This window comes from Rhinolophus ferrumequinum, chromosome 17 (genome assembly GCF_004115265.2).
Source record: "Rhinolophus ferrumequinum isolate MPI-CBG mRhiFer1 chromosome 17, mRhiFer1_v1.p, whole genome shotgun sequence".
In the NCBI taxonomy this organism is placed as follows: Eukaryota; Metazoa; Chordata; class Mammalia; order Chiroptera; family Rhinolophidae; genus Rhinolophus; species Rhinolophus ferrumequinum.
The window spans coordinates 27712774-27740031 of NC_046300.1; the positions used below are offsets into that span (position 1 = coordinate 27712774).

The following is a 27258-nucleotide window of genomic DNA, read 5'->3' on the forward strand; positions in this document are numbered from 1 at the left end:
AAAATCAACACCATGATGTAATCATCAGTGTGTTTCTTTCTTTTGTGAGATCAACGTTCTCTATTTCCTTTTGCAGAAGGTTACTCCAGTACAGTAACTTCCTGGGAAGATCACGCTATCTATCTTTTTGCTCTGAAGTATTGAAATACTCTCCAGCTGAGTACAAAATGAAACCTCAGACTCGGCCTAACACCATGCTGACCTTGAAGGCTGATGCTACACCATCTGATGTCAGCTGGAAGCCTGCGAGCAAGATGATGGCAAAAAGAAGGCACCCACTTAATAAATGGTCAGATGGAAAAAGCCACTTGAATTAGAATATTCTGCCCTGTTACGTATGATGCCCTTGCAATACGGGACAGTGAACGGGACATAAAGACATTCTCTGGGAGACTGGATAAAGGCAAAAAATTAAGTATAATCTTCCCAAGATCCTTTATGAACTGGAATTTTAATATCTAGGGGAACTAATTACCCATTAACGTTTATCTACTCAAACAAGACACAATTTTAAAAAAATATTTATCTTAAAACTACTATCAGGACAAGAACATATGAGCATAGCTGAGTTGAGTAACTCTGACAGTCTATCCTGCCAGAGTGACAATGATTATCTTGCAGGGACAGATAAAGTTGAAAGAGAAAACATAAGCAAACATTTACTGAACATGACCCCCATGAAGAAAGAGCTACCAGATGCAAGAAACTAAAGAGTATGAAAACAAAATGAAGCATTTCGAAAAAGTTCAGGGCATCATAAAATAATAATAAAAATAAGACAATGAACCAGTTGGTTGAGGTTTCAACCTTCGGGGGTTGGGGGGTTCACAGACCCTTAGGCCCCCATCAAAATGAATCAGGACACGTTACACATTATTCTAACTAGCTCAGCTGTCCATGGTTCATCTTATTTGGAAATCCCCCAGTCCAACCAACCCAGCTCTTGGGGAAAGAGGGGAGTCAGTGCGAACAGCGTAGGGTTTGTCTCTCACATGAAGCCCTCCCCAGCAAATTCATAAAAGTAAAGAGACTCTTTTGTTGTTGCCTCATATAGAGGTAAATAGTGTGCAAGTTGGTTTAACCCACGGAATTCATGTAAGTTAGAACTTTCAGGCAATAATGACATCATTGGAGTTGCCTTGAAGATTTAGGAACTCACCTAGGGCATGGCTACAACTCCGGCAGGATTCTGTCAGACTGACAATTATTTGCTGCAGATCGGCTCTGGGGGGAGTGGGAGAAGGGTTGGGGTTTTTCCAGCCATTACATTTACAAGACTCCTCGGCCTAAAAAAGGAATAAAGAGAGAGACAAAATTATGTAACAGGCATCAATGGACTGAATGTTTTACATGAGAACAATAGACACTAGTTATATGGCTGTTACTCTCCCTGCTCCTGACTTTGTAATTTTCTACATATGCAGACGAAACAAAAACAGAGAAAAGGCCAAGAGGGTGTCTGATTCGGCCATTTGGGTTTCTGTTATGTTGTTTGTTCTGCTGGCTGGAATCTGAGTAATGCAGGCCCACACACTTTGGTCCCGCTGCCCCAAGTAAATGTCCATGGAGAAGAACGTCCATCCGGAAAGCTCCCCAAAGCGGCAAGTCACACTCCCGAGGTCCCTGGAACACAGGTGAGCCTTGCCCATCCATGGACCAGAAGGGAAAGCCACAGAAATGAAGAAGTTAAGCAATCTTAAGGACATGAAAAGGGACACACTCAGTTGAAGCCACACTTGCAGGCTCCTCCCAATCCTTTGTGGGCTCCCAGCTTTAGAAATGGAGAGGGCCTCCTCATGTAGTCTGGGATTTATACCTGTGTCTACTTCCCAAGTTTCCTGTACTAGAACACTGTTATTTTAGCAACACTTGCTAGAAATCTTCCTGTTTTTTCCACAAACTCTTCACATTTCCCTGCCTTCTGAGAGAACAGTGACTATTATTTAGCCTTTTTGTGGTGACTCGGATTATGAAGTAGAGGACAAGCATGCAAAGATACTGATTATTTCCACTCTGCCAAGCTACTGCGTTGCATGCTTCTGGGGTCATAAGGATTGGAAGGCTAGCATGCTTGCACTGAATGACACCCGCCACCTACAATTCTTCTGCCCATTCCCTGCTATCCTTTACCACTCAACTACTCGCGCCATTTATTTATTGCTTCAAATCTGCCGTGGCTGGGAAACCAGAAAATTGTTAGAATAACATGCAACATACGCTGCTTCATTTGGGGTGAGAGTCTTCCATATACACTGTCCAATACGGCAGCCTTGAACGTGGCTGCCATATTGAGCACTTGAAACGTGGCTAGTTCAAACTAAAATGGACTGTAACTATAAAATACGTACCAGATTTATTAGACTAGTGCAAAAATAAAATCTCAATAATTTTCATAATTATTACATGCTGCAACGTTAGTATTTTAGATATATAAAGTTAAATAAAAGATATTAAAATTCATTTGACCTGTATCTTTTTACTTTTTTAACGTGGCTACCAGAACATTTAATAACACATATGGTTCACATTATACTTCTACTGGACAGCACTAGTCTATAAAACAAACTGCACAGCTTTTTGTGCTTGGGCTTTGTGTTAGATCTTCGGTTCCCTCATAGGTCTGTTCTCCCTGCTTAGGCTTCCCCACACCTACAACCCAATCCCCCAAGCTCTGCCATGTACCAGATGGCGGAAGTTAGGAGAAGTCCTAACTTCCCAGAACACACCTAACTTTCTAGAACACACCAGAATGGCTGCTGCCGTAAGCGCATACCAAAAATTCTTCACAACAGAGACAGTTTCTGAAGTGTGTGTGCATGTACAAAAAGTAAGAGAAGAAAGAATAATTGTCAAGGCAAGAAGGGTCAAGGTGGAGGAAGAAAAATCTGTTTCTGAACCTAAGTCCCTTACAGAGGGCCCTATGAATCTGGCAAGCCCAACCTGACTGCATTTCATATTTCATCACAGTGAACATGGAAAAGACAGAACCAAAAGAAGGACCTTACATCAGCGTCCACAACAGCACAACCGTAGTGAGTAGCTCAAGTGACCCTCTTGTTTAGCCAGACATCAGGCAGGACCTATTACCCCCACACTGCTCTGTTACAAAGCTGAACCAGGCCTTAAAATTCTCTGCAATAAGCCATCCACCTCTTCAGAGACTGGAAAGGTCTCAGAGGACACGTTCTTGAGAAGACTCTCATGAGAAATTGCACCCAAGAAAGCATCCCTAAAATACTTGTAGGGATGGAGGAAACCAGCCCCATTGTGGGCTACTCCTCTCCTAATAGTGGAACAGCTACTTCAAGGGACTTCTAAAGCCTCCTGCTGGCTTTTCTGAGCAGTTGTTCTGATCCGGCTGCCCTTTCCAAAAAGCCTTTGGTTAGAGAAACTATGCATTCTATTACACAGCAAAGTACAATAATGACTAATACAATCCAGAACTTTCCAATCTCTTTGATATCTAGATGAAAAGGAACAGGAATACCTTCACCAAGGCCCACGAAGAGAACACAGGAGTCTCCTTAAAATTATCATCAAGATGCCAAGTCAAGGGTTTCATTACTTATTAAGGCCCAAGATTTACTTGAGGGTTAGTTGTCAAGTGGGTAACGACTAAAGTTCAAAACTCCAAAGAATCATGTGGTTTAGGAGTCTGTCCTCATTTGCCTCGGTAACTACTTTACCTTTTGACAGATGTAATGGATTTTGCTTCTGGGCACATTAGCAACCACAGCTCAAGTCTCCTGTGGCAGGCTGTCTGTAGGCAGGAAGTAAAACCGTCAGGAACTTTGTATGGACCAGAATAACATCAACCATAGCTAGCACTGTAACTCCAGTTTCTCAGAGAGACAGTGACCTAGTTAAGTATGAAGTTCCTTCATTACAGGGAAGCGAAAGAAGCCAACTTGCTCAGAATGAATCCAAAAGCTGGCCTATATACTTACTATTCTTCTATAGGAATGGCCATCAACCTTGAGAAAACACCATTTTTGGTTCAAAGGTCTGCATCCACAGCTAAGAAATCTCTCAGTACTGTGCTTGGTTGGAGTTGATACTTATGGAACCAAACCACTGCTTTTCACACAAGACAGTGTAAGGACTGTATTAGCTCAGAAGACAATGCTAATGGGGAGTGTTTTCTCTGCATTGGGAGGGTGAGTGGGAAGAATGCATAGGGAAGAAACAGAAAAAGAATAAACAAAACATGAATTTCTCCTACTATCTCATGCACTTCTCATCTCATCTACCTACTTATTCTTAAAACACTAACTGAGCACCTACTACATGTCAATTACAGGACCAGGTACTGAAGACACAAGACATCTGAGCAGAAATAAAAATCTACCCCTGTGGTTCTCAACCTTAGAGACACACTGGAATTACTAGGGAGCTCGTTAAAGCTCAATACACACACCTGACCCCAGACCAATTAAATCAGAATCTCTGGGGGCAGGTCACAGGGACCAGCATTTTTTTTTAAGTTAGTGATTCCAATGTGTAGCCACAGTTGCGCATCTCTAATCTAAAAAAAGGATACTAATAATGGATCCATTATAAAAACAATGTGCTGGATCATATGGTAGTTTTATTCTCAATATTTTGAGGAACTTACATACTGTTTTCCACAGTGGCTACACCAATTTACAATCCCACCAACAGTGTATAAGGGTTCCGTTTTCTCCAATGCTCTCCAACATTTGTTTTTTTCTTGTGTTTTTTATAATACCATAGCCACTCTAACAGGTGTGAGGTGATAGCTCACTGTGGCTTCGATTTGCATTTCCCTAATAATTAAACATATTGAACATCTTTTCACGTGTCCATTGCCCATCTGTATGTCTTCCCTGGAAAAATGTCTATTTAGATCTTCTGCCCATTTTTATAATCAAGTTGTTTGATTTTTGTTGTTGAGTTGTGTGAGTTTTTTAAAATATATTTTGGATATTAGCCCTTATTGGAAATAGCATTTGCAAATATCTTCTTTTCCCATTTGGTTGGTTGCCTTTTTATTTTATTTCCACTTCTGGGTATTTATCCGTAAAACATGAAAACACTAATTCTAAAAGATATGTATCCTTATGTTCACTGCAGCATTATTTACAACAGCCAAGATATGGAAAGAACCTAAGTGTCTTATCAACTGATGAATAAAGAAGATGTAGTATAGACAATGGAATACTACTCGGCCATAAAAAAGATGAAATATTGCCATTTGCAACAATAGGATGGACTGAAGGTATTATGCTAAGTAAAATAAGTCAGATGGAAAAGGATAAAAATCATATGACTTCACTCATATGTGGAATATAAAGCAAACAGAAAAGAAAACAAAACAAAAATAAAGTTACAGACAGGAACAAGAGATTGCTGGTAGGGGGAGGACAAACTGCGTAAAAGGGGTCAAACCTATGGTGATGGGTGGACACTATAGACTTTTGAGCACACTATAGTGTACACAGATACAAATTATAATGTTGTACACCTGAAACTTATATAATGTTATAAACCAATATCACCTCAATTAAAAAAAACTAAAAAAACATGGATGGCAGGTGGCTCAGTTGGGTTAGAGGGCGAGCTCTGAACAACAGGGTTACCGGTTCGATTCCCACATGGACCAGTGAGCTGCACCCTCCACAACTAGATTGAAGACAAAGCTGCCGCTGAGCTTCTGGAGGGGCGGCCAGATGGCTCAGTTGGTTAGAGGGCGAGCTCTGAACAACAGGACTGCTGGTTCAATTCCCGCATGGGATAATGGGCTGCACCCCCTACAACTAAAGATTGAAAACGGCAACTGGACGCGGAGCTGAGCTGCGCCCTCCACAACTAGACTGAAGGACAATGACTTGGAGCTGATGGGCCCTGGAGAGACACACTGTTCCCCAATATTCCCCAATAAAAAATAAATACATAAATAAATAAACATGCTAACAGGGGCATGTCAGGGAGATCTAAACATATGAGGGTCATGAGAGGAGGGGAAGAGCAGTTCATTTCAGAAGAAAGTAGTACGTGCATGCTTCTGAACACACCTGCCTCACGTACAGTTAAGCATGTAGGCATGTACTTCCTTTAGAGTATTTTTATGTGATAAGACCGGTGGTGCTCACCCAAAGCAGTATGACAGAGGGAAAAAGAAGGGAGTTAACTCCTTCCCTATGTCAGACTTTTCTAGGGTTTTTGTGAAGGGATAGAAGAATACATGCAGTTTAAAATTCTAAAATTATCACTAAACAATTGTATTATAAATAAAATTATCCTTGCCTCTTTTAGTTATGATATTTATCTTAAAAATTCAACCTAAGTTAAAAACAAAAGGTTGAGAACCTTTGGCCTAGAATAGATAAGACTTTGGAATTGAATCAAAGAGGTGAGGAATACCTATTCCTCCTGAAGCTCCGCTTAGCAAATAGATTCCTGGAAATTTTCCCAAATAACTTTGTGGAAAGAGACCAGATTTTCTTGCAGCAAAGCCTAAGAACTGGAATGTTCTTTCAGAATATACTGCCTTCCTCAGACTCTGGAGAAGCAAAGAAGCCAGGGTAGAGGAAAGGGGCAGGAGGATAGGGAGATACGAAGCTGGAGGCTATCCTCCCTCACAAGAGACTGGCAAGAGACTCTGGGAAAGGGGTCCTTTCCGAGCACACATGCAAAGGCTTGTTCCCTTTCTCTACTTTCCTTCAACACCCTGCCCTCAACCCACAGCAGCAACAGGAGAAGGAATGGAAGCAAAGTCATGGTCAGCAAAATGTCTCAGCTTAGGTGGAAGTTGGTAGTAGGGACGCAGGTGACAGTATACATACAGTACCAGTGACACGGCCAAGAGAGTAGGCCTTGCAGTTATACACACATAGTTTCAAATCTTAGCTCCAACATTTCCTAACTATGTGAACCCTGGATGAATCGCTTAATTTCTCCAAGCTTCCCAATCTATAAAATGGGTCTAAAAATAACCATCACACAAGACTGCTGGAGCATTAAATAATGAATGTGGGTAGGTGCTGCATAAACGGAAGTAGTGATAAAGATGATGATGGCATTGCCAATATGCTAGGACTGCCCTGTTAGGTAAAGGGTGAGCAGGAGAGAAGGGCTTTATAAGTCGTGATGAACTGTGCCAGTGACTACTTTAAAGCAAGGACTTGAAGAGGATACAGACACTGAAAATAGCCTGAGGATACGCCTGGCCCCAATCAGTATGAAACAGGCCACAGCACTTACTAAACAAATGACTGGGTAGCTTACAAAATTTAAAGTTATGCTACTGACAGAAAGAATTGGCTCCGTTCCCACTATAGGTGATAGCAGTGGGAAGTCACTCAAAAGGCTCACTGAGTGATCTCAGTGGAGATTTTTGTAACAAAGCAGAAGGAAAGAGAAAGAGATAGCCAAGTTACACATACACAATCATCCAGTGAGAACAAAATATATCCAATATGGGATATGATCAAAGCAACACTTCAAGGAAAACATACACCCTTGAAAGATTTATCGGAAAAACAGAAAGATTAAAGATAAACAAACTAATCATTCAACTCAATAATACTGAAAAAGAATAAGATAAACTCAAGGAAAATAGACAAAAGGAATTACTGTAAAAAATTAAGGAAATAAATAATGAACAAAATCATGTACCCAGCCACTATAACCAATGGTTGGTTTTTGAAAAGACCATTAAAATAAACAAACTCTTGGCAAGTCTAACAAGGAAAAAAGAAATCACAGGCAAAAAAAAAAAAAAAAAAGTGAAAGGGGAGAGAAAACTATACATTTATTTTTCTATTTTATGAATAGTACTCTAGAACTTTATGACAATAAATTTGAAAAACTGGGTGAAACAAATGACATCCCAAGAAAATAAAAATTATCAAAACTGATTTAGTATGTAATAAAGTTTTCTAACAACCCTAGAAGAAAATGAAAAATTAGTCAAAACTCTACTCCTAAAAGGTCTCAGGTCAAGATGGTTTTATAGGAAAGTTCTAGTTAACTCTGAAGAGCTGGATCAGCACTGTCCAACATAAATATAATGTGGACTACATATAAAATTTTTACTTTTCTAGCAGCCAAATTTTAAAAAAGAAACAGGTGAAATCATTTCAGTAATTTATTTAATATAAAATGTCTAAAGTATCATTGTTTCAACATGTAATTGGTATAAAAAGTATTCATAAAGCATTTTACAGAGTTTTTCATGTTAAGTCTTCAAAATCCAAGGGATATGCTCATATATATATATATCATACTTACAGCATATTTTAATTCAGACTAGCTTTTTTTCTGACGCTCCCTTGTCATCTGTGGTTAGCGTCTACCACAACGAACAGGAACAATTTGTAAATTGTTCCAGAGCATTAGAAAATGATAAACACACATGTCATTCTATGAATCCAGGGTAACCCTGACACTAAATCAGAATACAAACAGCAAAAATCACCAGAAAAGTCACTAGCCCAATCTCACAAAAACAAAAATTGAAATGAAATATTTGCAAATCAAATCTAATAGGACACAATTAAAATCATGCATCTTGACTGCTATATAATAACTAAGTGAAGTTTATCACAGGAAGACAAAGGCAGATCATTGGGAAGAAACTAATTGCATTGAAAAATTAAAGGAAGAAAAAAATAACTACAATTGATGCTTTAAAAAAGGCTTTTCATAGAATTCAACATCAATTTCTTATTTTTTTAAAAAATAGCAAATTTGGTATACAAGGAAATTATCTTAACTTGAAATGGAATGTTACACAAGACAGACATAAAGTCATTCCTATTAAAATCACCAAAAAAGGAAGCCCTCAATATGTTTACTGCTCAACACTGCACTAGAAGTACACAAAAAGTATAAAAATTGGTAAGCAGTTCTTAGAGATTATCAAAACTAACAAAGAAATCAATTGGTTGCATATAAGATCAACATACAAAACTTGTTTTTTCTCTGTATCAGCAATAACCGCCTACAAAATGTAACAGAAAAAAAAAATCCTAATAGCAAAAGTCATAAATACTTAAATCTTCAAGGAGATGAGTAAGACCTATGAACAGAAAACCACAACTTTCTACTAAAGACTGAATAAATTAAAATAAAAATAAGCATTGATCTTGGGCCACTGGGTGGCTCAGGTGGTTGGAGCTCCGTGCTCCTAACTCTGAAGGCTGCTGGTTCGATTCCCACATGGGCCAGTGGGCTCTCAACCACAAGGGTGCCGGTTCATCGAATCCCGCAAGGGATGGTTGGCTCGGCCCCCTGCAACTAAGATTGAACACAGCACCTTGAGATGAGCTGCCACTGAGCTCCCAGATGGCTCAGTTTGTTGGAGCACGTCCTCTCAACCACAAGGTTACCGGTTCGACTCCCGCAAGGGATGGTGGGCTGCGCCCCCTGGAACTAGCAACGGCAACTGGACCTGGAGCTGAGCTGCGCCCTCCACAACTAAGACTAAAAGGACAACAAAAGCTGAACAGCACCCTCTACAACTAAGATTGAAAGGACAACAACAACTTGACTTGGAAAAAAAAAAAAGTCCTGAAAATACACACTGTACCCCAATAAAGTCCTGTTCCCCTTCCCCAATAAAAAATCTTTAAAAAAAAAAGAAATAAGCATTGTTCTTGATAGGAAGACTTGATATTGTAAAGGTATCAATTCTCAAATTCATCTATAAATTTGGTAAATCAGATCAGTTGAGAGAATATATACTCACAACATATTTATCAATACCTGGAATATTTAAAAATCATCTATGAGACAATAAGAAAAAGGCATAGTGTGATAGAAAAAAAGGCAAACCCAGGTGATTCAAAGAAAAATGAATGCTAATGGCAAATAAACCTATACAAAATGGTCAGAATAACTAGTAATGGAGAAATGAAAAATTAAAAGTCCTGTGAGATATTTTTTCATACTAATTAGATTGGCAAAAATAAAAATGAAAGGTTGACACTGATAATATCTAACGTTGACCACGATCTGAAGAAACACACACCCTCATATGCCATGTGTAGGAGGAGACACTGGTACAGCCTTTCGGAAGCCAGACTAGAATGTTCAGGCCCTTTGGCCCAATGGTACTACTAGGAATCTCTTCTATAGAAATAGTCACATGTGCTCAATGATATTTGTGTAACATTTATTAGCACAAAAGAAAAAAGTAATCTAAAATTGTATCAATAAGAGAATTTATTAAATTATGTAGATTGGTACCACAGAATATTATGTCAACTTTATCGAGAATAAGGCTATTTGTACAGACATGCAGCCTCTCTAGATCTCAGTGAATGGCAGAAAAGCAAACTACAGAAATACACAGTATAATCTAATTGTTTTTTAAGTACATGAATAAGTAATTTATATATATAAGTATGTGGCTATGTAGAGAAACTGGATAGATACATTCTTATGGCAAGCAAGGGTGGGGTAGGGGAAGGGACATTCACATTGTACTTTATATATCCTTCTCTATGATTTTCATATGCAAGGGTTGCTTGCTAATTTTCTTTAACATTAGTTCATCTGAGGGAAAAATTCCAGCAAAATTCCAATGACAGCAACAGAGGCTCAGCTAAATCAGTTAGTGGAATGGATGGTGGAAACCTCATCCTTATCACAAACCACAGTTAAGAATTCAAGGATACAACACGTTTCTCCCTGTGGGTCTGCTTATAAAGCCCTCTACCCCTCATTGAGGTGCAAGCCAAGAACTAACAAGCTTGCAATTCTTGGAGACACAATACAGATTTTTAAAGATATAATCTTAACTTCATCATTGCAACAGACTTCACAGCAACTGGCCCAGAAAGAAGTTTATGTCACTTCTTGTCTTAACTTAAAATAATGGCGGTATTCATGGGGACAGATAAATCAGTGGGCCACAAATCTCATGGCAGGGAGATCTGTAATAATAAAGTCTTGCATTTCCCTGACTCAATAAAAATATTGCATCCCAAATATTAAACACACTTATTTAAGCCACTTGTGATTGAAGTGCTTGATGAATTCTACCAACAACAACACTGCTGCTTCAAAATGTAACTGAATAAAGAACTTTTCTTTCAAAACTGGCTAACTTTGCTTCCTCCAATGAGTCTTGGGATCCCGGTAGCTTTTACAAAGTAGATTTTTATTTCTTTTTCTCAGAATGACTGAGACTTTACCCAAATAAATAGAAAATGCCCTGAAAGCAAAGAGGAAGATGAAGGAAGGGAGGAAGGGACAGAGGAAGAAAACATAGGGCAAAATACTGAGAAGTATAAAAGCATTGTCCCCCACACAGGATTCCAGCTGTGCTGGCCAATACATGGCAGACAGCCACATGTGGATATCGCATCTTTGAAAGGTGGCACATCCAGGTTGAGATGCATTGTAAGTGTAAAATACACACTAGATTTCAAAAACTTAGTACCAAAAAAAAACATATTAAATTAAAATATCTCATTAAAAATTCTTGGGGGAAGCCGGTTGGTTCAATGGTTAGAGCGCCGTTCTCATAACACCCAAGGTCGCCAGTTCAAGTCCCACATGGGCCAGTGAGCTGCGCCCTCCACAACTAGATTGAAAACAATGATTTGACTTGAAGCTGATGGGTCCTGGAAAAACACCCTGTTCCCCAAATTCCCTAATTAAAAAAATAAATAATTCTTTTACAGTGATTACATGTTCTAATGACATTTTGGACTATTAGGTTAAACAAAACATCAAAATTAATGAAATTATTGGTCTTTCTCATGTTTTTATAATGTGTAGTGGGTTGAATAGTGTCCCCCAATGTTCATGTCCACCTGGAACCTCATAATGTCCATCTGGGGCCTTATTTGGAAATAGACATGATTATTTAGGCTTCTTGAGACAAAATTATTCTAGATTTAGACTGGGCCCTGAAACCAGTAACTGGTGCTTTTATAAGAGAAAGGAGTGGGAGATTTGGACGCCAAGTCGCAGACACACAGGGAGACAGCGATGTAAACACAGCAGCAGAGACTGGGGTGATATGATACATCTACACACCAAGGAACACCACGACTGCCAGGAACCACCAGATGCTGGGAACCGGCCAGGAAGGAGTCTTCCCAGAGCCTTCAGAGGGAGCACGACACCTGGATTTCAGACCTCTGGCCTCCAAAACTGTGAATACAGGAACTTTCTGTGGCTTAATCAGATGGGTCCTGGAAAAACTGTTTGTGATCATTTGTTATGGGAGCCCTACGAAACTAACACGTGTGGCTATCAGAAAATGTTAAGTTATATATGTGGCTCACGCTGTATTTCTATTGGTCTTTGCTGCACTCGAGTTTAAAAGGAACCCACCCCCAAAACCCAAGTCTTCACTATGGACCCTAACAGCTTAGGCACAGCATAGTCCCAACAGTTTCTGAGTGGTTGTAAGTGGTTCAAGTTACACCCTATTGAGATATCTGGAAGTCCTTTCAGCTCTGATCACTAGTTTTAGAATGTTTTTGGGGTAGGATATGAAAAGTACTTCCTACGTGTGTACCTGCACCAATGGGACACATCAAAACCTGAGTGCATAAAATTCTTAATGTGTGTGGGACTTATTATCCGATTGACTAAAGAGGACACACTTAGTCCTGTAGAAAGCATTCAAACATTATCCTTTGACTGCCAGCAAAGCATTTTTTGCCAAGTGTTCCAAGCCGCTGCCACCATGCCCTCTGCCTTGGCCTTCATATCTCCCTTCCAGATGCTCAGGCTCCTCCACTGTTCTCTGAGATAAAGAGGTCTCCTTCAAAACACCTTTCCCACTTCGCACCTTAATTAGGCAAGACAGCTGCTGCCTAAGGGAATACCCAAGGGGATTGGTCTTGCAGCTTTAACAAAGTACCAGCGGAAGGACAGCCTTTTAGGGAGGGCGCTGCCAAGCTAATTACTGCAGAAACTAGCAACCCAGGCACAAGGAGAAAGCTGAACAGATGACTTCATCTCCCCCAAGAGCAAGTCTCTGCAGACGTGGCAGAACCACGGGAAAAAAAAGGCCACTGCATTGCTTTTGATGGGGCTAGGATAAAAATGTTTATGCCCCAACAGAATCCAAGGTTAGAGGTCAAGAGAATGCAACAGAATTTGTCATAGGATGCAACAGCCAGGATGGATGAGGAGAAGGAAGCTAAACTGGAGAAACAGTGATCATGACCCAGATGACAGACAAGGGAGGAGGGCGCTCGCAGTTCACTCAGTGTCGATGAGTAAGACGGGTGTGAAGATGTTTGGGTGACATCCAAAGGAACAGGAGAAAGACAGCCAAACTGTCTAACAAGATTCTGTCAATGCTTAAAATACTGGAAAGTCCTATTTGCTAGAAAATTTCAGTGACAGGGATGCCCCATAGCAAGAACACACTGATTAGAAATGCAGGAAATTCAGGAATAAAACTGAATTCAACATTAATTAAGCACCTAAAATGAGAAAGACACTGTCTACTTGTTCTTATCTCACCCTGTGTGAGTAAAGTATTAATTATGTCCATTATTCAGAAGATCTAAGATTCTGAGGATCTAAGATGTGAAGAGACTTGCCTGTGCATATTCAGTCTACACTGCAGAAGGACTGAATGCAGGCAGATAATTGGTCCTGTGGTTGTATGAGGGGAGGTCCTCATTCTCTTTTACTGCCTCTCTGCTCCAGGTTGGACAGAGGCAGAATGTTTAAAAGTCAAGGACCAAAACCATGAGATACAACTTCACACCCATGAGGATGGCTATAATCAAAACAGCAGATACCATGTTTCCCCGAAAATAAGACCTAGCCGGACCATCAGCTCTAATGTGTCTTTTGGAGCAAAACTTTATATAAGACCCGGTCTTACTATGGTAAAATAAAACCAGGTATAGTATAATATAATACTGGGTCTTATATTAATTTTTGCTCCAAAAGACAAGTTAGAGCTGATGGTCCGGCTAGGTCTTATTCTCAGGGGAAACACGGTAGTAACAAGTGCTGTCAAGGATGTGGAGGAATGGGAATCCTTATAAGTTGCTGGACAGGGTGAAAAATGGCGCAGACACTTTAATAAACAGTTTGGCAGTGCCTCAAAAAGTTAAATATAGACCAGTGGAATAGAATACACAGCCCAAAAATAAACCCTAACACATATGGTCAAATGATTTTCCACAAGGGTGCCAAGACCATTCAATGGAGGAAGGGGAGGCTTTTCAACAAACGATGCTGGAGAAACTGGATATTCACAGGCAAAAGAATTAAGATGCTGGAGCCTTACCTTAACATCGTATACAAAAATTAACTCCAAATAGATCAAAGCCTCAAACATAAAACCTAAAACTATAAAACTCTTAGAAGAAAACATGGGAGGAAAGCTTCATGACATTGATTTGGCGATGATTTCTTGGAGTATGACACCAAAATGACAAACAACAAAAGAAAAATACATAAACTGGACAATCAAAATTAAAAACTTCTGTGCATCAAAGAACACAATCAACAGAGTGAAAAAGCAACACACAAAATGAGAGAAAATATTTACAAATCAACTATCTGATAAGGATTTAAGATCCAGAATCAATAAATAACTCTAACAACTTAAGAAAAAATAAACAACCTGGTAAAATAACAGGCAATTGATGAACAGGCATTTCTTCAAAGACATACAAATGGCCAATAAGCACATGAAAAGATGTTCAACATCACTAATCACTAGGGAAATGCAAATCGAAACCACAATGAGATACCACTCACACAAATAGGATGGCTATTATCAAACACGGAAAACAAGTGTTGGTGAGGATGTGGAGAAATTGGGATCCTTGTGCAATCTTGGTGGGAATGCAAAATGGCGCAGTCACTGTAGAAGACCATATGTGATGGTTCCTCAAAAATTTTTAAATAGAATTACCATATGATCTAGTAATATGATCCTCTTCTGGGTATACAACCAAAAGAATTGAAAGCAGGAACTTGAAGAGATAGTTGCCCACACATGTTAACAGAAACATTTTTTACAACAGCCAAAAGGTAGAAATAACCCAAGGATCCATCAACAGATGAATGGATAAACAAAATGTAGCATATGCATACAATGGAATATTATTCACACTTAAAAAGAAAGGAAATTCTGACACCGGCTACATCGATGAACCATGAGGACATTATGCTAAGTGAAATAAGCCAGTCACAAAAGGACAAATACTGTATGAGATTACTTATATTAAGTACCTAGGTTAGTCAAATCATAAAGAAAGTAGAATCAAGTCTAACTGCTATGCTGTACACCTGAAACTAATAGAAAATAATATTGAATGTCAATTTTGACTTTAAAAAAAATTTTTTTTAAGTTAAAATAAAGAAACCCAAGTATAATAGAATGGTGGTTGCAGGAGTTGAGAGCAGAGAGAAATGGGGAGATATTGGTGAATGGATATAGAGTTTTAGTTTTGCAAGATGAAAAGAGCTCTGTGGATAGATGGTGGTAATGATTACACAACAATGTGAATTACTTAATGCTACTGAACTGTATCCTTAAAAAATAGTTAAGATGGTAAATTTTATGTGATATGTATTTTACCACAATTAAAAATAAAAAAAAACGTTTTTCAAAATTAAACATAAATTTACCACATGACTCATCAAACCATTCCTAGTATCTAACATTCCTAGAGAAATGGTAACATGAAGTCTGACAATTATTAATAAGTTTGAGAACTTCTTGCAATGATGTTTTCCTTTGATATAAGGGATTATTCATTATGAATTTGTACCAACTGGACAAACAGTTAACAAAGTTTACTATTTGGAAGTGCTGAAAAGGCTGCGTGAAAACGTTAGATGACCTGAACTATTCGCCAACAATTCATGGCTCTTGCATCATGACAATGTACCTACCAGCTTCCACAGCACTGTCTGTGAGGGAGCTTTTAGCCAGTAAACAAATAACTGTATTGGAACACCCTCCCTACTCACCTGATCTGGCCCCCAATGACTTCTTTCTTTACCCAAAGATAAAGGAAATATTGAAAGAAAGATATTTTGATGACATTCAGGACATCAAGAGTAATCTGATGACAGCTCTGATAGCCATTCCAGAAAAAGGGTTCCAAAATTGCTTTGAAAGGTGGACTAGACACTGGCATCGGTGCACAGCTTTCCAAGGGGAGTACTTCGAAGGTGGCAGCAGTGATATTCAGCAATAAGGTAGCACTTTTTCTAGGATTAGTTCATGAACTTAATTGTCAGACCTCATACGTATATCCACACAAAGATTGCACACAGATATCCACAGCAACATTATTCATATTAGCTAACCAGGGAAATAACCCAAATTTCCATCAACTGCTGAATACATAAACAAAATGTGGCATAACCATATACTGGAATATTACTTGGCAATAAAAAAGAATGAGATGCTGATGTATGCTACAACTTGGATGAACCTCAAAAACAGAATGTAAGTGTAAGAAGCCAGTCACAAATGACCACATATTGTATAATTCCATTTATATCAATGTCCAGAAAAGGCAAATTTATAGAGATAGAAAGATTAACAGGCTGGGGGAGCAAATGAGGTTAACCATGAACGGACGCAAGGATCTTTTTGGGGCGATGGGAAACTTCTAAAGATGAATTGCAATGATGATTGTACAACTCAATTTCCTAAAAAATATTGAATTGTACCCTTAAAAACAGAGAATTTTTGTTGGCATACAAATTACAGTTCAATAAAGCTGTTCTTTACAACGGCAAGAACAGCAAGTAACTAAATATCACTACAAATATGGGTCTTCTGTAAAGTGGTCCCAAAGCGTATCCCAAAATTGAGAGTTATGTTCTCCTTACAAATTAAAGAGCTTAATAAGTTACATTTGGTGGAATTAAAAAAAAAAAAAAAAAAAGACCGGCACATAGCAGGCACCACCTGTCCTTTTCTGATCTAAAAGAGTAAAAGAAGTTACAGTGTCTAGGTGTCCACACCTCCGCTATCAGAATTTGTCTCCATGAAAGAGAAACAGAAAATGACAGGAATAAGTGAGTCACTAAGTAGGTTGCCCTGTTTTTAAAATTAGTGGAGTTTGAAACAATTAAAACTTGCTAATAAGAAGGCCCCGTTGAGGGTGCTGCTTTTGGGCTCGCTCTCTCAAACACCTTTGGCTTGACGACATCCAAGTTTCTGGCATGTTCACAAATTCATCGGAGACCACTTGAAATCTAAAGCGGATTTCTGTGCCGTGACTCTAGTTCCCCTCCTTGCGCTGTAGCATAAAATGTAAGCTACAGATCAGGAGGATGAGGGAGGGGAGAAGGACAATTTCTGGAAACGATTAGAAAAGGGAGTGAGGAGTGAGGCTGGGGATGACGGGAGGAGAGAAAAAGGGTTTACATTTTCATTTGCTACCTCTATGGGCTGTCGGAACTTCCCTCTTGACGGTGTGCATGTATTACGCAGGGGAAGACAAAAAAAATCTTTGAAGCCTCTTTTCCAACCACACCACCACCTGGAGTCCGCTGTATGGAGTTGTGACCCTAACCAATTTTCCCTTTGGAAGTGAACTGCTTTGGAAGCAGTCTGACGAATGCTCTTGTGATTTGGAGCGGCACGGCTGCTCAAATTTTAATCCACTCAGGAATCACCTAGGAAATGTTGTGAAAACGCAGATTCTGAATCAGTAGGTCCAGGCCTGAGATTCTGTATTTCTAACAAGCTCTCACGTGAGGACCACACTTTTAAGTAGCAAAGATTTGAAGGGGAAAAAAGTGGTCTGACGGATGTGGGTGCCAAATACTGCTCTCCTCTCCCTACATTAGCTTTAGCTTTCCACATACCACTTAAACGGAAACGGTTAAGTAATCCTTGCAGGGACATAACCCCTTTTTCTTTCTCCACTGTGTGATAACACTTCAGGTCACACAGTTAAGTTGTATGTGGAAGCTGAGCAGACATCATTAAGCTAGGAGTTGAAACTGGGACTTTAAAAATCTGGGGACTTTTGGCACAAGTGAAAAGAAGAAAGTGGGAGTGAGTGAGGGGGCCTTACCTCAGGAGATCAAATTTGCCTGGAATTGAAAGTGAAAACAGAACTACAAGGGGAAAAAAGATAACCGGTAAGGAAATTTCTGTAGCAGAAGTCTCTGAATACCTCAATTAAGAGTGCCATTTTGGTCTGGAAAGCCACAAGGAACCACAAAAACAAATACTGAAGGAGTGGTCAAGGACATTGAAGGAGATTGGAATCATATCATGAAGAAATAACCCAGGGATAAACACCCTATTCAAGTGCTTTTCTTCTACCCTCTCCAAGATTAGCCCAACCTCAAAATCAACAGAAAACCATCAGGACATCGGCGTCTGGAAGCAGCCTGTGCCCGAGATGAATAAGGAACTGCTGCCCTCTTTGTGCTAAATAATCAGGTCTGACTGAAGTAAAGGCCCAGGACCCTCAGACATTGTCTCAGAAGATACTAGAATGACTCCAGTGCTACCAAATGCCCTAAGTGTGGGCCAGACCCTTCATTACGTCTGAGTCACCTCTTCAGGACGAAACCCAAACACATGAACCACCCCTGAAAGGGCCTCAAGAGGTCCTGAGCGATACCAGGCCCGGAAACTGGTGTCCCAGACCCTAAATCCAACACAATTCCTGGAATCGCTTTTAATGTACACATCCAACCTCAAGACTTGATCGGGGAACTTGCCAGAGCAATCAGCTCAGTCTTCAGCACAGTGGAAAGATTTGTCAAACTGGCTGGCCTTGAGCAGCCCAGACAACCCGCTGACTGACAGAATTTTTCACTCTTCAGCCGGTTGTTTTGGCACCGGGTCAACCAGGATGAGCAAAATAAACAGCACCATGTATGCTGCTTCCTTGGACAGCTCAGGATCACATGGTATCGGTCATTATCTGGGCTGATGACTTGTAAATCCACATAACCAGCCCAACCTGCAAAACAGAACTTCCAGCCCACATTCCCAACGGCCTACGTCTGGCATGTCTACCCAGTGAGTTTTACATGAAGGCTTGCCCTCAACTCCACCAGCCCCACTTCAACTATCCTGTTCTCTTCACTGCCATTACCTTTTTCCCAGATCCTGGGGCTCAATTCATCTGCATTCAATGCCCTCACCCTCGGCCATCTGATTCTTCTTTCAAAGTCTCCCACAGATTTATACCCTCTCCATTCTCCCTATCAGGGCCCCAGGTCCAGCCCTTAATAGCCAGTGAAATGAAAACAGCTTCCTCCCCACTTGCAACACATTTCCCCCCCCAACCCTGCACCTAACACCCACTGTCTAACACATCACCCTACACTCTTGAAGCCATTTAATAAATGTTGAGCATTTCTGTCTGATACTTTCCAACACAATTTTTTAGCCTACATCATCTTATTTTCCCCTCCCCACGACCCAACAGGACAAGTAATTCAAGGATTAGAGAGGAGGGGTGTGTAGCTTGCCTGAGTTCACCCAGCTAGCAAAAGAGCAAGTAGCCAAAACCTAGAGCTCCTGCTAGCACTCAAAATGTCTTGTGTCTCCTCCTCCTTAAAATGTAAAGAGTCACCATTATCAAGTGGATTCAGTTCACAATTTTCTACCTGAAATTCAAGACCTAGAAACTGATTTCTTCCTTATCCAGTGGATCCTATCTCCTACTATTCCTGTTTACCATTCTTCCTTTTTCTGCAATTTAGCTAGTCTCTTTAGTAAGCTTCATAATTATGACTCAGTACTGCTTTTAACTGTAACAGTAGCTACCATTTGTTGAGCATTTAGAATGTTCCAGATACTACAGCAAACTGCTAAACGGATGATCTCATTTTTTTGTCAAAACAACATGTGACTCCTAAGAGGCATACCTAATTTAACACATCCCCAAAAGGACTCTTGATTCTCATCCACCCCATACCTGCTTCTCACATGGTATTCCCCAACTTGGTAAATGGAACCAGCATCCTCTCAGTTCCTCAGGCCAACAACCTAGACCTTAGGTTCATTTCTGTCTTCTCTCACATGCCACCCTCACCCCACGACATACCAAGTCCTGCTGTCGCTACACTCATAACCCTCCACTGCCACCACCCTCGGCCAAGCGACCACTATACACTTACACCTAGATGGCAGTAACTCCCTTTGACCCTCTTTTTCTACTCTTTCTGAAGTACACTTTATTCTTCCCAGAATAGCCAAAGGGGATGCTTTAAAATGCAAATCAAATCTGAATCCACTAGAAAGAGCACAGATATCTATAACAGATGGATAAACAAATTGTGGTACATCCATACAGTAGAATACTCAGCAATAAAAAGAAATTTACTACTGATACATGCAACAACGGGAATCTCAAAAATACGATGCTGAGTGAAAGAAGAAGAGTATGTACCATGTAGTATCATTTATATACTCTAGAATGTCAAAACTAACCTGTGGTGACACAAATTTAGCTCAGTGGTTGCTTCTAGAGGAGAGGGATTTGAATCGCAAGGAGCAGTTAGGAACTTTGTAAGGCAATGAAAATGTTCTATGCATTTGTCAAAACTGATCAGAACTGAAGATCAGGTCATTTCACTGTGAAAATTCTGCTTCGGCAATCTGGCCGCCATCGATCTCTTCCACCTCATCTACACTCACCCCCCAGCCCACCCCTATCTAGCCACAATGGTTGCCTGGCAGCCTTTGAACACGCCAAGCCATTTCCGGCCAAGTATTTGCACTCCCACCTGGCACCCTCCCCCTTGGCTTCTCATTATCATTCAGGCCCCAGACTGTCCCTTCCACAGAGAGACCTTTCTGGACACACATCTGAAGGAGCTCCCCAGGCACTCTCATTTACTTTTCTGTTTACATTCTCTGTGTGGCACTTACCATTTTCTGTTATTTTGTTGTTTACTGTCTGCTTCTGCTACCAGAAAGCAAGCTCTGCAAGAGTAAGGACCCATCTGTCACTATATCCCCAGATCTAAATCAGTGCCTGGCACGTTCAGTAACAAATTTGTTGAATGAATGGGAAAAGTTGACAACATCACGATCTCCATTTTACAGCTATGAGATCTGAGGCTCGTAAAGGGTTAAGTAATCTCCCTCAAGGCCACACAGCAAGAAAGCAGCACATCAAGATTCAAACCCAGGCCCATCTGTTGCCCAGGTCCACATTTAAACCACTCTGAAGTCTTGCTCCCTTCAGTTTTGCTTCTCTGCTTCATCATATACTGTTCACTCCACCGGGCCGGGCCTGTCTCCTACGCTTCTACCTGTCCCTAGCTCATAAGGGCTTCTCTGTGTATGGACTTCATGCTTGACTATTCATTTTAATTTTTCTTTCCCTCTGTATCTGTCTCCCAGCAAGATGAGGGGGCTTCTAGCGAAGTTCTGTTTCCTTTTGTCACTCACCACACACCTAGGAGAGCACTGGGCACAGACCCTTAACCAACACTTGTGGGTGTGTTCACTGGAGGAGGGGTTAGTCAGGTAGCCCTGTGGGTATGTGCAAATCCTGGGTTATGTGACTCACTTCACTATTTCAAAGTATGCTGACCTTGACTTCTGTGGCATCCTGCCAGTCAGTTTCAACACCAGCTTGTTAGAGCTGATGCAAATGAGAGCTGTTGCCATCAGGCACTGTATTACTCAGGTCTCATCTCTGTACTTCTGGAATCTGCTGCATAACAGAAGCCTGTGCACAGGCCGAGAGCACACAACGCATGGGGACTGGTTAGGATGGTGTGGAATTCATGGAACCATCCCACACATCTTTCCCTGAGGTCACTTAAGAGATGACTCAAAGCCTTCTCGAAAGGTTAGGCGGTGTAACCACAACAAAACAACATTCCAAGTGGATCATTAAAGATATTGTTCACACAGTTTTCCAAAATAAATGCATTCATCTCCTGATTTAAAAAACAAGCCCTGTGTCTGGGCCTCTGGATGCAAACCGAAGAACAAATTAAAGAAAGCCTATCGTAGCCTTTAGTTTAAAGCAGGCAGCAAAGCAATAAAAATCATAAACCGTAGCTAGAAAATGGACTTTATACGCGATATTTGTTTCTAGTTCACTGGACATAACATTGACTTTTAGAATATATCGTAGGGCCTTTTTCTCAGCTCATAGGTTTCAACTCACTGGTCACACAATGCTCATGATACTCTTGTGAGAATTTATTAGTAATTTCCCATTTGAGGAACAGGAAATGGTGGTCACAGAAGTTCACATCATTTGTTCAGAGGATTAAAAGTGGGTGTGACTTCTCCTTGCTCCATCTTATAGCAAAAGTCCAGGCCATCAGACAAGTACTCATGACCTGATGGGAATCACACATCTCGTAAGTGTCCGGCCATGTTCATCCACCCCCAGCTCAGGGCTACCCTGCTGCTGACCACGTGGCTTTGGGTAAGTTACTCAACCTCTCTGAGGCTCGGTTTCCTCATCTTTAAGACACGATTTGGTTTCCTCCAATCTCACAAAGCGCATATGAAATTCACTGTGAATATGAAATGGCCCATTTATTCAACAAATATGTACCGAGTACCTACTATGTGCAAGACACGGCCCATGTGGGATAGGGAATGAACTAAAAGTCTCTGCTTCATGGAGCTTCTGTTGTCATAAACGAAACAGACGAGAAATGATTTAAAATATACATGTGATTTCCAAGTACTGACAAACGCAGAACAAGGTATGATTCCAGAGTGATGCGGTGCTGCTATTTCAGACCAAGAGGTAGGGGATGTCAGGAAAGCTTCTCTGAGAAATGGGCCTTTGGAAACACATTGGAATAAGGTTTAACAACAAGCCACCCCAACACTTGGAAAAGAAAAGGTATAGTGCAGGGGGTACCAGCATGCCCAATGAGATGCCAGAGATGAAAGCAATTCAGTATTAGAAAGGATTCACTTCTACTTCAATTATCACTAGGTGACGAACTGTCATAAAGAGTTTGGACAGGCGCTACCTGAGTAGACATCTTCTAAAGCAGCCCATGGAAATAAATGTTAAATGAATAAATGGCAATAGGTATAACACCCCTGTGTATGGACACACACAAGTAAATAAGATAAAAATCCCTTCATATATATACATATATATATGAAGATTAATTTGTAAGTGGATGGTCCATATGATTCCATTAAATAATGTTTATCTTATATATTTAGTACAAGTTTTCATGGATGAATGGTTGCCAATATCGATGTCCGCTGGAGCTTTATGCACTGGGCTCTGGCCAGTCTTCCAGGAACCCTGCCACAGCTCCCAACACGTATGGTTCTATGTGGCCTCGAAGACACAGGGTATAACTCTAGGCATCTTCCAGAACCAGGGTGGGTGACAGCAGGACTTCCCACGCATATTTCCCAGTAAGGACTCACCGATACAGACGCCATGGGAGAGGAACTGTGCAGACTAGGCATTCCACCATCTGTGACATCACAGGCCTCCTGCACCCACCTCCCCAACAGTCTGCCTTGCCTCCATTACAATCCTTGACTGCATCTGCGTGGCCAGGTACACATTCCCTGATTTCTAGTCCACGTTCCTGCCCTCGTGGGTTCTTCCCAGTATACCTGAATTTCAAATTCCCATCTTTTCTTTCAAAAGCCTAATTAAAGTTCATTTTATAAAGCTGTCCGTATCCAATGCCTTCCATCCTGAAAATGGTTGACAACTTTGAACTTGTTTTTTAGTTTAAAAAATGCATCTTTACACACGACTGCTGGTCGCCGCAATGGGGATGCGGCTCACAGACATCATGTTGAGTGACAGAAGCCAGATGCAAGAGAGTTCATAGGGTGTGAGTCCATTTACGGGAACTTTAAGAAAGGCAAAAACCAACCTCTGGTGATAAAGTCAGAATAAGGGTTACCAGAGGTGGGGAGGGCACAAGGGAGCCCTCTGAGGTGCTGCAAATACACTTTGGCTGTCACTGGGTGGCAGGTGCATGGATACATGCATATGTGAAAAAATCCTTGGGGTATATATACAGTACTTAGGATTTCGGCACTTTACTTTCTGTTTATACAATTAAAAGTTAAGAAGTGACTTTCCTCTGGATCATCCTGCAATACTGCTATGGTATGTGTGCAGTCCTCTGTTTCGGGACTTCTAAACATCCCGGACCGTCAATTCCTTCCCTCTCTGGCATATCTGGCACTTTCTACAGCTTGAGTTGGTATCTCTTTCATCTTCTTTCCTTCCTACAGGAAATTACTGGGCCAGCATAGTTACCACTCTTGATTGTTAGCTTTAAAACAATCAAGGGCATGCATCTGTCTGCCCTGGGCCAGTAATAAAGAACGCTTATTTTGTCTGCTTTATGGCCTGCACGGTTTCAATGAACTAGAAAAGCCTTTGAACATACCTCTCAATAGGGGGACAATAGACATCAAGTGAGAGCAGTAGAATATCTGAAACAAGTGAAATCCTCTATGTAAACCATTTGGTGGAACAGCAACGCCTCCACTGCATGAGAAACTTTGGGAAGAGGATGCAAAATGGTACACTGGAAGGAGACTCCCTGAGCAACCACTGCAGCTTGAGGAAATTGCTTAACCTTTGGGTCTCAGTTCCCTGCTAGTAAAATGACCTTCCTTACCTCTCTCTTGCCACAGGTAGAAGAATCAAGTGACATGAGGCCTAACACTTTAGCAAAACAAGAACTGCTAAGACCAATGGAAAGTTGTTAAAAATAAAATAGACATCCGTGAAGTGCCTATCTTCCAAGAACTTTCACAGAAGCTAAACTGTTTCATCTTTACTGTATGTCAATGAGGTGACGCCTTGACTCCACTAAAGAGGAAACTGAAACACAAAGCAGTTAAGTCGGTGCCCAAGGCGCCCAGCACAGAGAGGAGGGCGGCTGCTCCAGGTTTTTCACCAGGTTGCCAGGTAGTCCACATGCCTGCTATTCTGCCACAGATACCTTCGTGTTTGAATCAGATTAGGAGTAGGAAACCATTAAGAGTAGGAAACCATTGACAACTGTTCCTAAATAGCTACCTGTCTCTCATGAAGAGACAAATGAACTCAATCAGAAGCCACTGAGCTTTGGAAATCCATTTTGGCACTGTACTGCATCTCCAGATCTTTCATCTGAGAAGCAGATGTTCTGATTGTTCCAAGGTACCTCACATGAAACTGTATATTTTACTCTTAAGACTCCCTATGACATGTCCAACGCTACGGATTTACCTGATGGGCACAGAATAAATCCTGAGAAATGTGGACTGGTAACTAGGTTTAAATCTTAGTGGTAAAAAACAACAACAACAAAAGCCACCAGCTCTGCATCACAAATGTTATTTGCAAGCACATGTTTCTAAAACAAAACAGTCCTCAGCAGATTTTGTTCCATTTTGCCCTATAAACTATTTTCTCAGTTACATAAAACTGCAAATTGCAATCTGAAGGCTTTTGCAGGCTTGAATTTCCATCTTCCCTGAAAGTTTATGAGGAAACAGAATTAAATTTGTTCCTCTTTCTCTCAGGCTTTTTGTATTGTGCCTGCCAAATGAAACATTTTTCCTGTGTGTGTTGGCTCCATGATACCGCCTTTTAGAGAAGTCACCACACATGAAATAACCGTATGCTACAAGACTTATGTAGCTAAAGACTGATTTTCTTAAAACATTTTATTTACCCCCTTCATGTTTTGTGCTTTGCTATAACAATACTACTTATCTAAAGAATCTCCAAAAAGATATTTTTTTTTATTTTGTTTCTGTTTGCAAATCCACAATCCACTGTTACAAAAATCTCACCTTAAAAAAATGGTGCCCACTGCAGGAGATAGAAGAGTTACAAAACTGGACTGTGGTAATGGATGCACAACTAGATACATTTACTCAAAAGCAACTGACTATGCATTTAAGTTTGTGAGTTTCATGATCTATAATTTATACCACAATTAAGCTGTTTAAAAATATGCCCATGCTTCACAAAGTGAGATGCTTCAGATTTTGAGTGTTCAGATTCAAATTAACATTAAAAGCATTAATTTTTCCTATACTGCCAATGTATTTATTTATGGCATTATGGGACAACACAATTTTCCTCTGAAGCAGGGTGTCTCAAATTTGGCACTGCTATCATTTGGGGCCAGATGATTCTTTGTTGTGGGGGGCTGTCCTACACATCATGGGATATTTAGCAAGATCCCTGGCCTCTAATCACTAGTTGCCAGTAGCACACTCCTCCTCCCAATTACAAGGACCAAACATGTCTCCAGACATTGCCAAATACCCCCTGGGGGAGCAAAACAGCTCGGGAGAGAGTCACTACTCTAGATGCTGACAGTTGAAACAGAAATTTGCCCTCTGAAGGCGTAACATGACAAATACAAAGGTGCAGGGGGCACTCCCCAACTCTAAGCCTTGTTCTAGTGCCCCACTCACCAGCCCTTGGCCAACACAGGACACTTTGTCTCCCATGGTGGCATCGCTGCCTCCACACTCTGCACATTTCTACAGTCAGTGTTAACTTCTAGACTATAAACCATTCTTTTTAAGGCTAATTGTATAGCCCTGTGCCCATGTAACTCTCTAGGTATGGCACTCAGCCCAGAATCGAAGCAACTGGGTTTTCTATAAATGCTTCATGGCCAATGACTCTGACAGACAATGAATGAGTAAAGCACCAGGCAATTCAGTTCAGCCAGCACTTTTAGCTTCTAGAAACTCTGGGGGAATCTTCTCTCTTTTAACTTCAAGGTGAAAGTCATGGTCCCCATTTTATAAATGAACTAACCAAGGCTCAAAGAATAACTAAGTGACTTGTGCCCAAGATCACACAAGTGGCAGGGCTGGGATTCGACACTAAGTCCCAGGTTCTCTCTTGACTTCCAAGTTAAAAGTACGTCCCCCACTCTGAGCTGCTGCGAGGGCTCACCAGAGGCCAGACACCCTGCTGGATGCTGCATACACACTAGCCCATTTTAAATCCTCACTGCTTTGCCCTGAGGGCAGTATTATTATTCCTACTTTACAGACAAGGAAATGGAGGCTGAGGTGAAGTCCTTGTCCAAGGTCACACAGTTGGATATCCTGAAATTTGAACTCCGGTGAGTCTAAACGCTGAAGCACATATTCTTGGCCACTACAACCTACTTCCTCCCCTCACGTATAAACAGCCCATTTCATTAAGAAGAATCAGCCAAAAAAAAAAAAAAAAAAGTCAGCCAATGATTTTTGGGATTTTTCAGTAGATAAATTACACTTTAATTCAAGGAGACTTGGATTTGGGCTACTCATACATTCACTTCAAGTTTCTTTTATAACACTAAAACCCAGTCCTATGGATACCTGTG

At 40.7% G+C, this 27258-nt stretch overlaps 1 protein-coding gene across 1 annotated transcript in view; it reads right to left on the reverse strand.

Moving 5' to 3' along the window:
* KAT2B (lysine acetyltransferase 2B) overlaps positions 1–27258 on the reverse strand; it is a 91719-nt gene that overhangs the window by 60219 nt on the left and 4242 nt on the right. The window contains exon 2 of the mRNA XM_033132557.1: positions 1160–1286. Coding sequence (XP_032988448.1) covers positions 1160–1286 — 127 coding nt within the window. The remainder of the gene's footprint in view (positions 1–1159; positions 1287–27258) is intronic.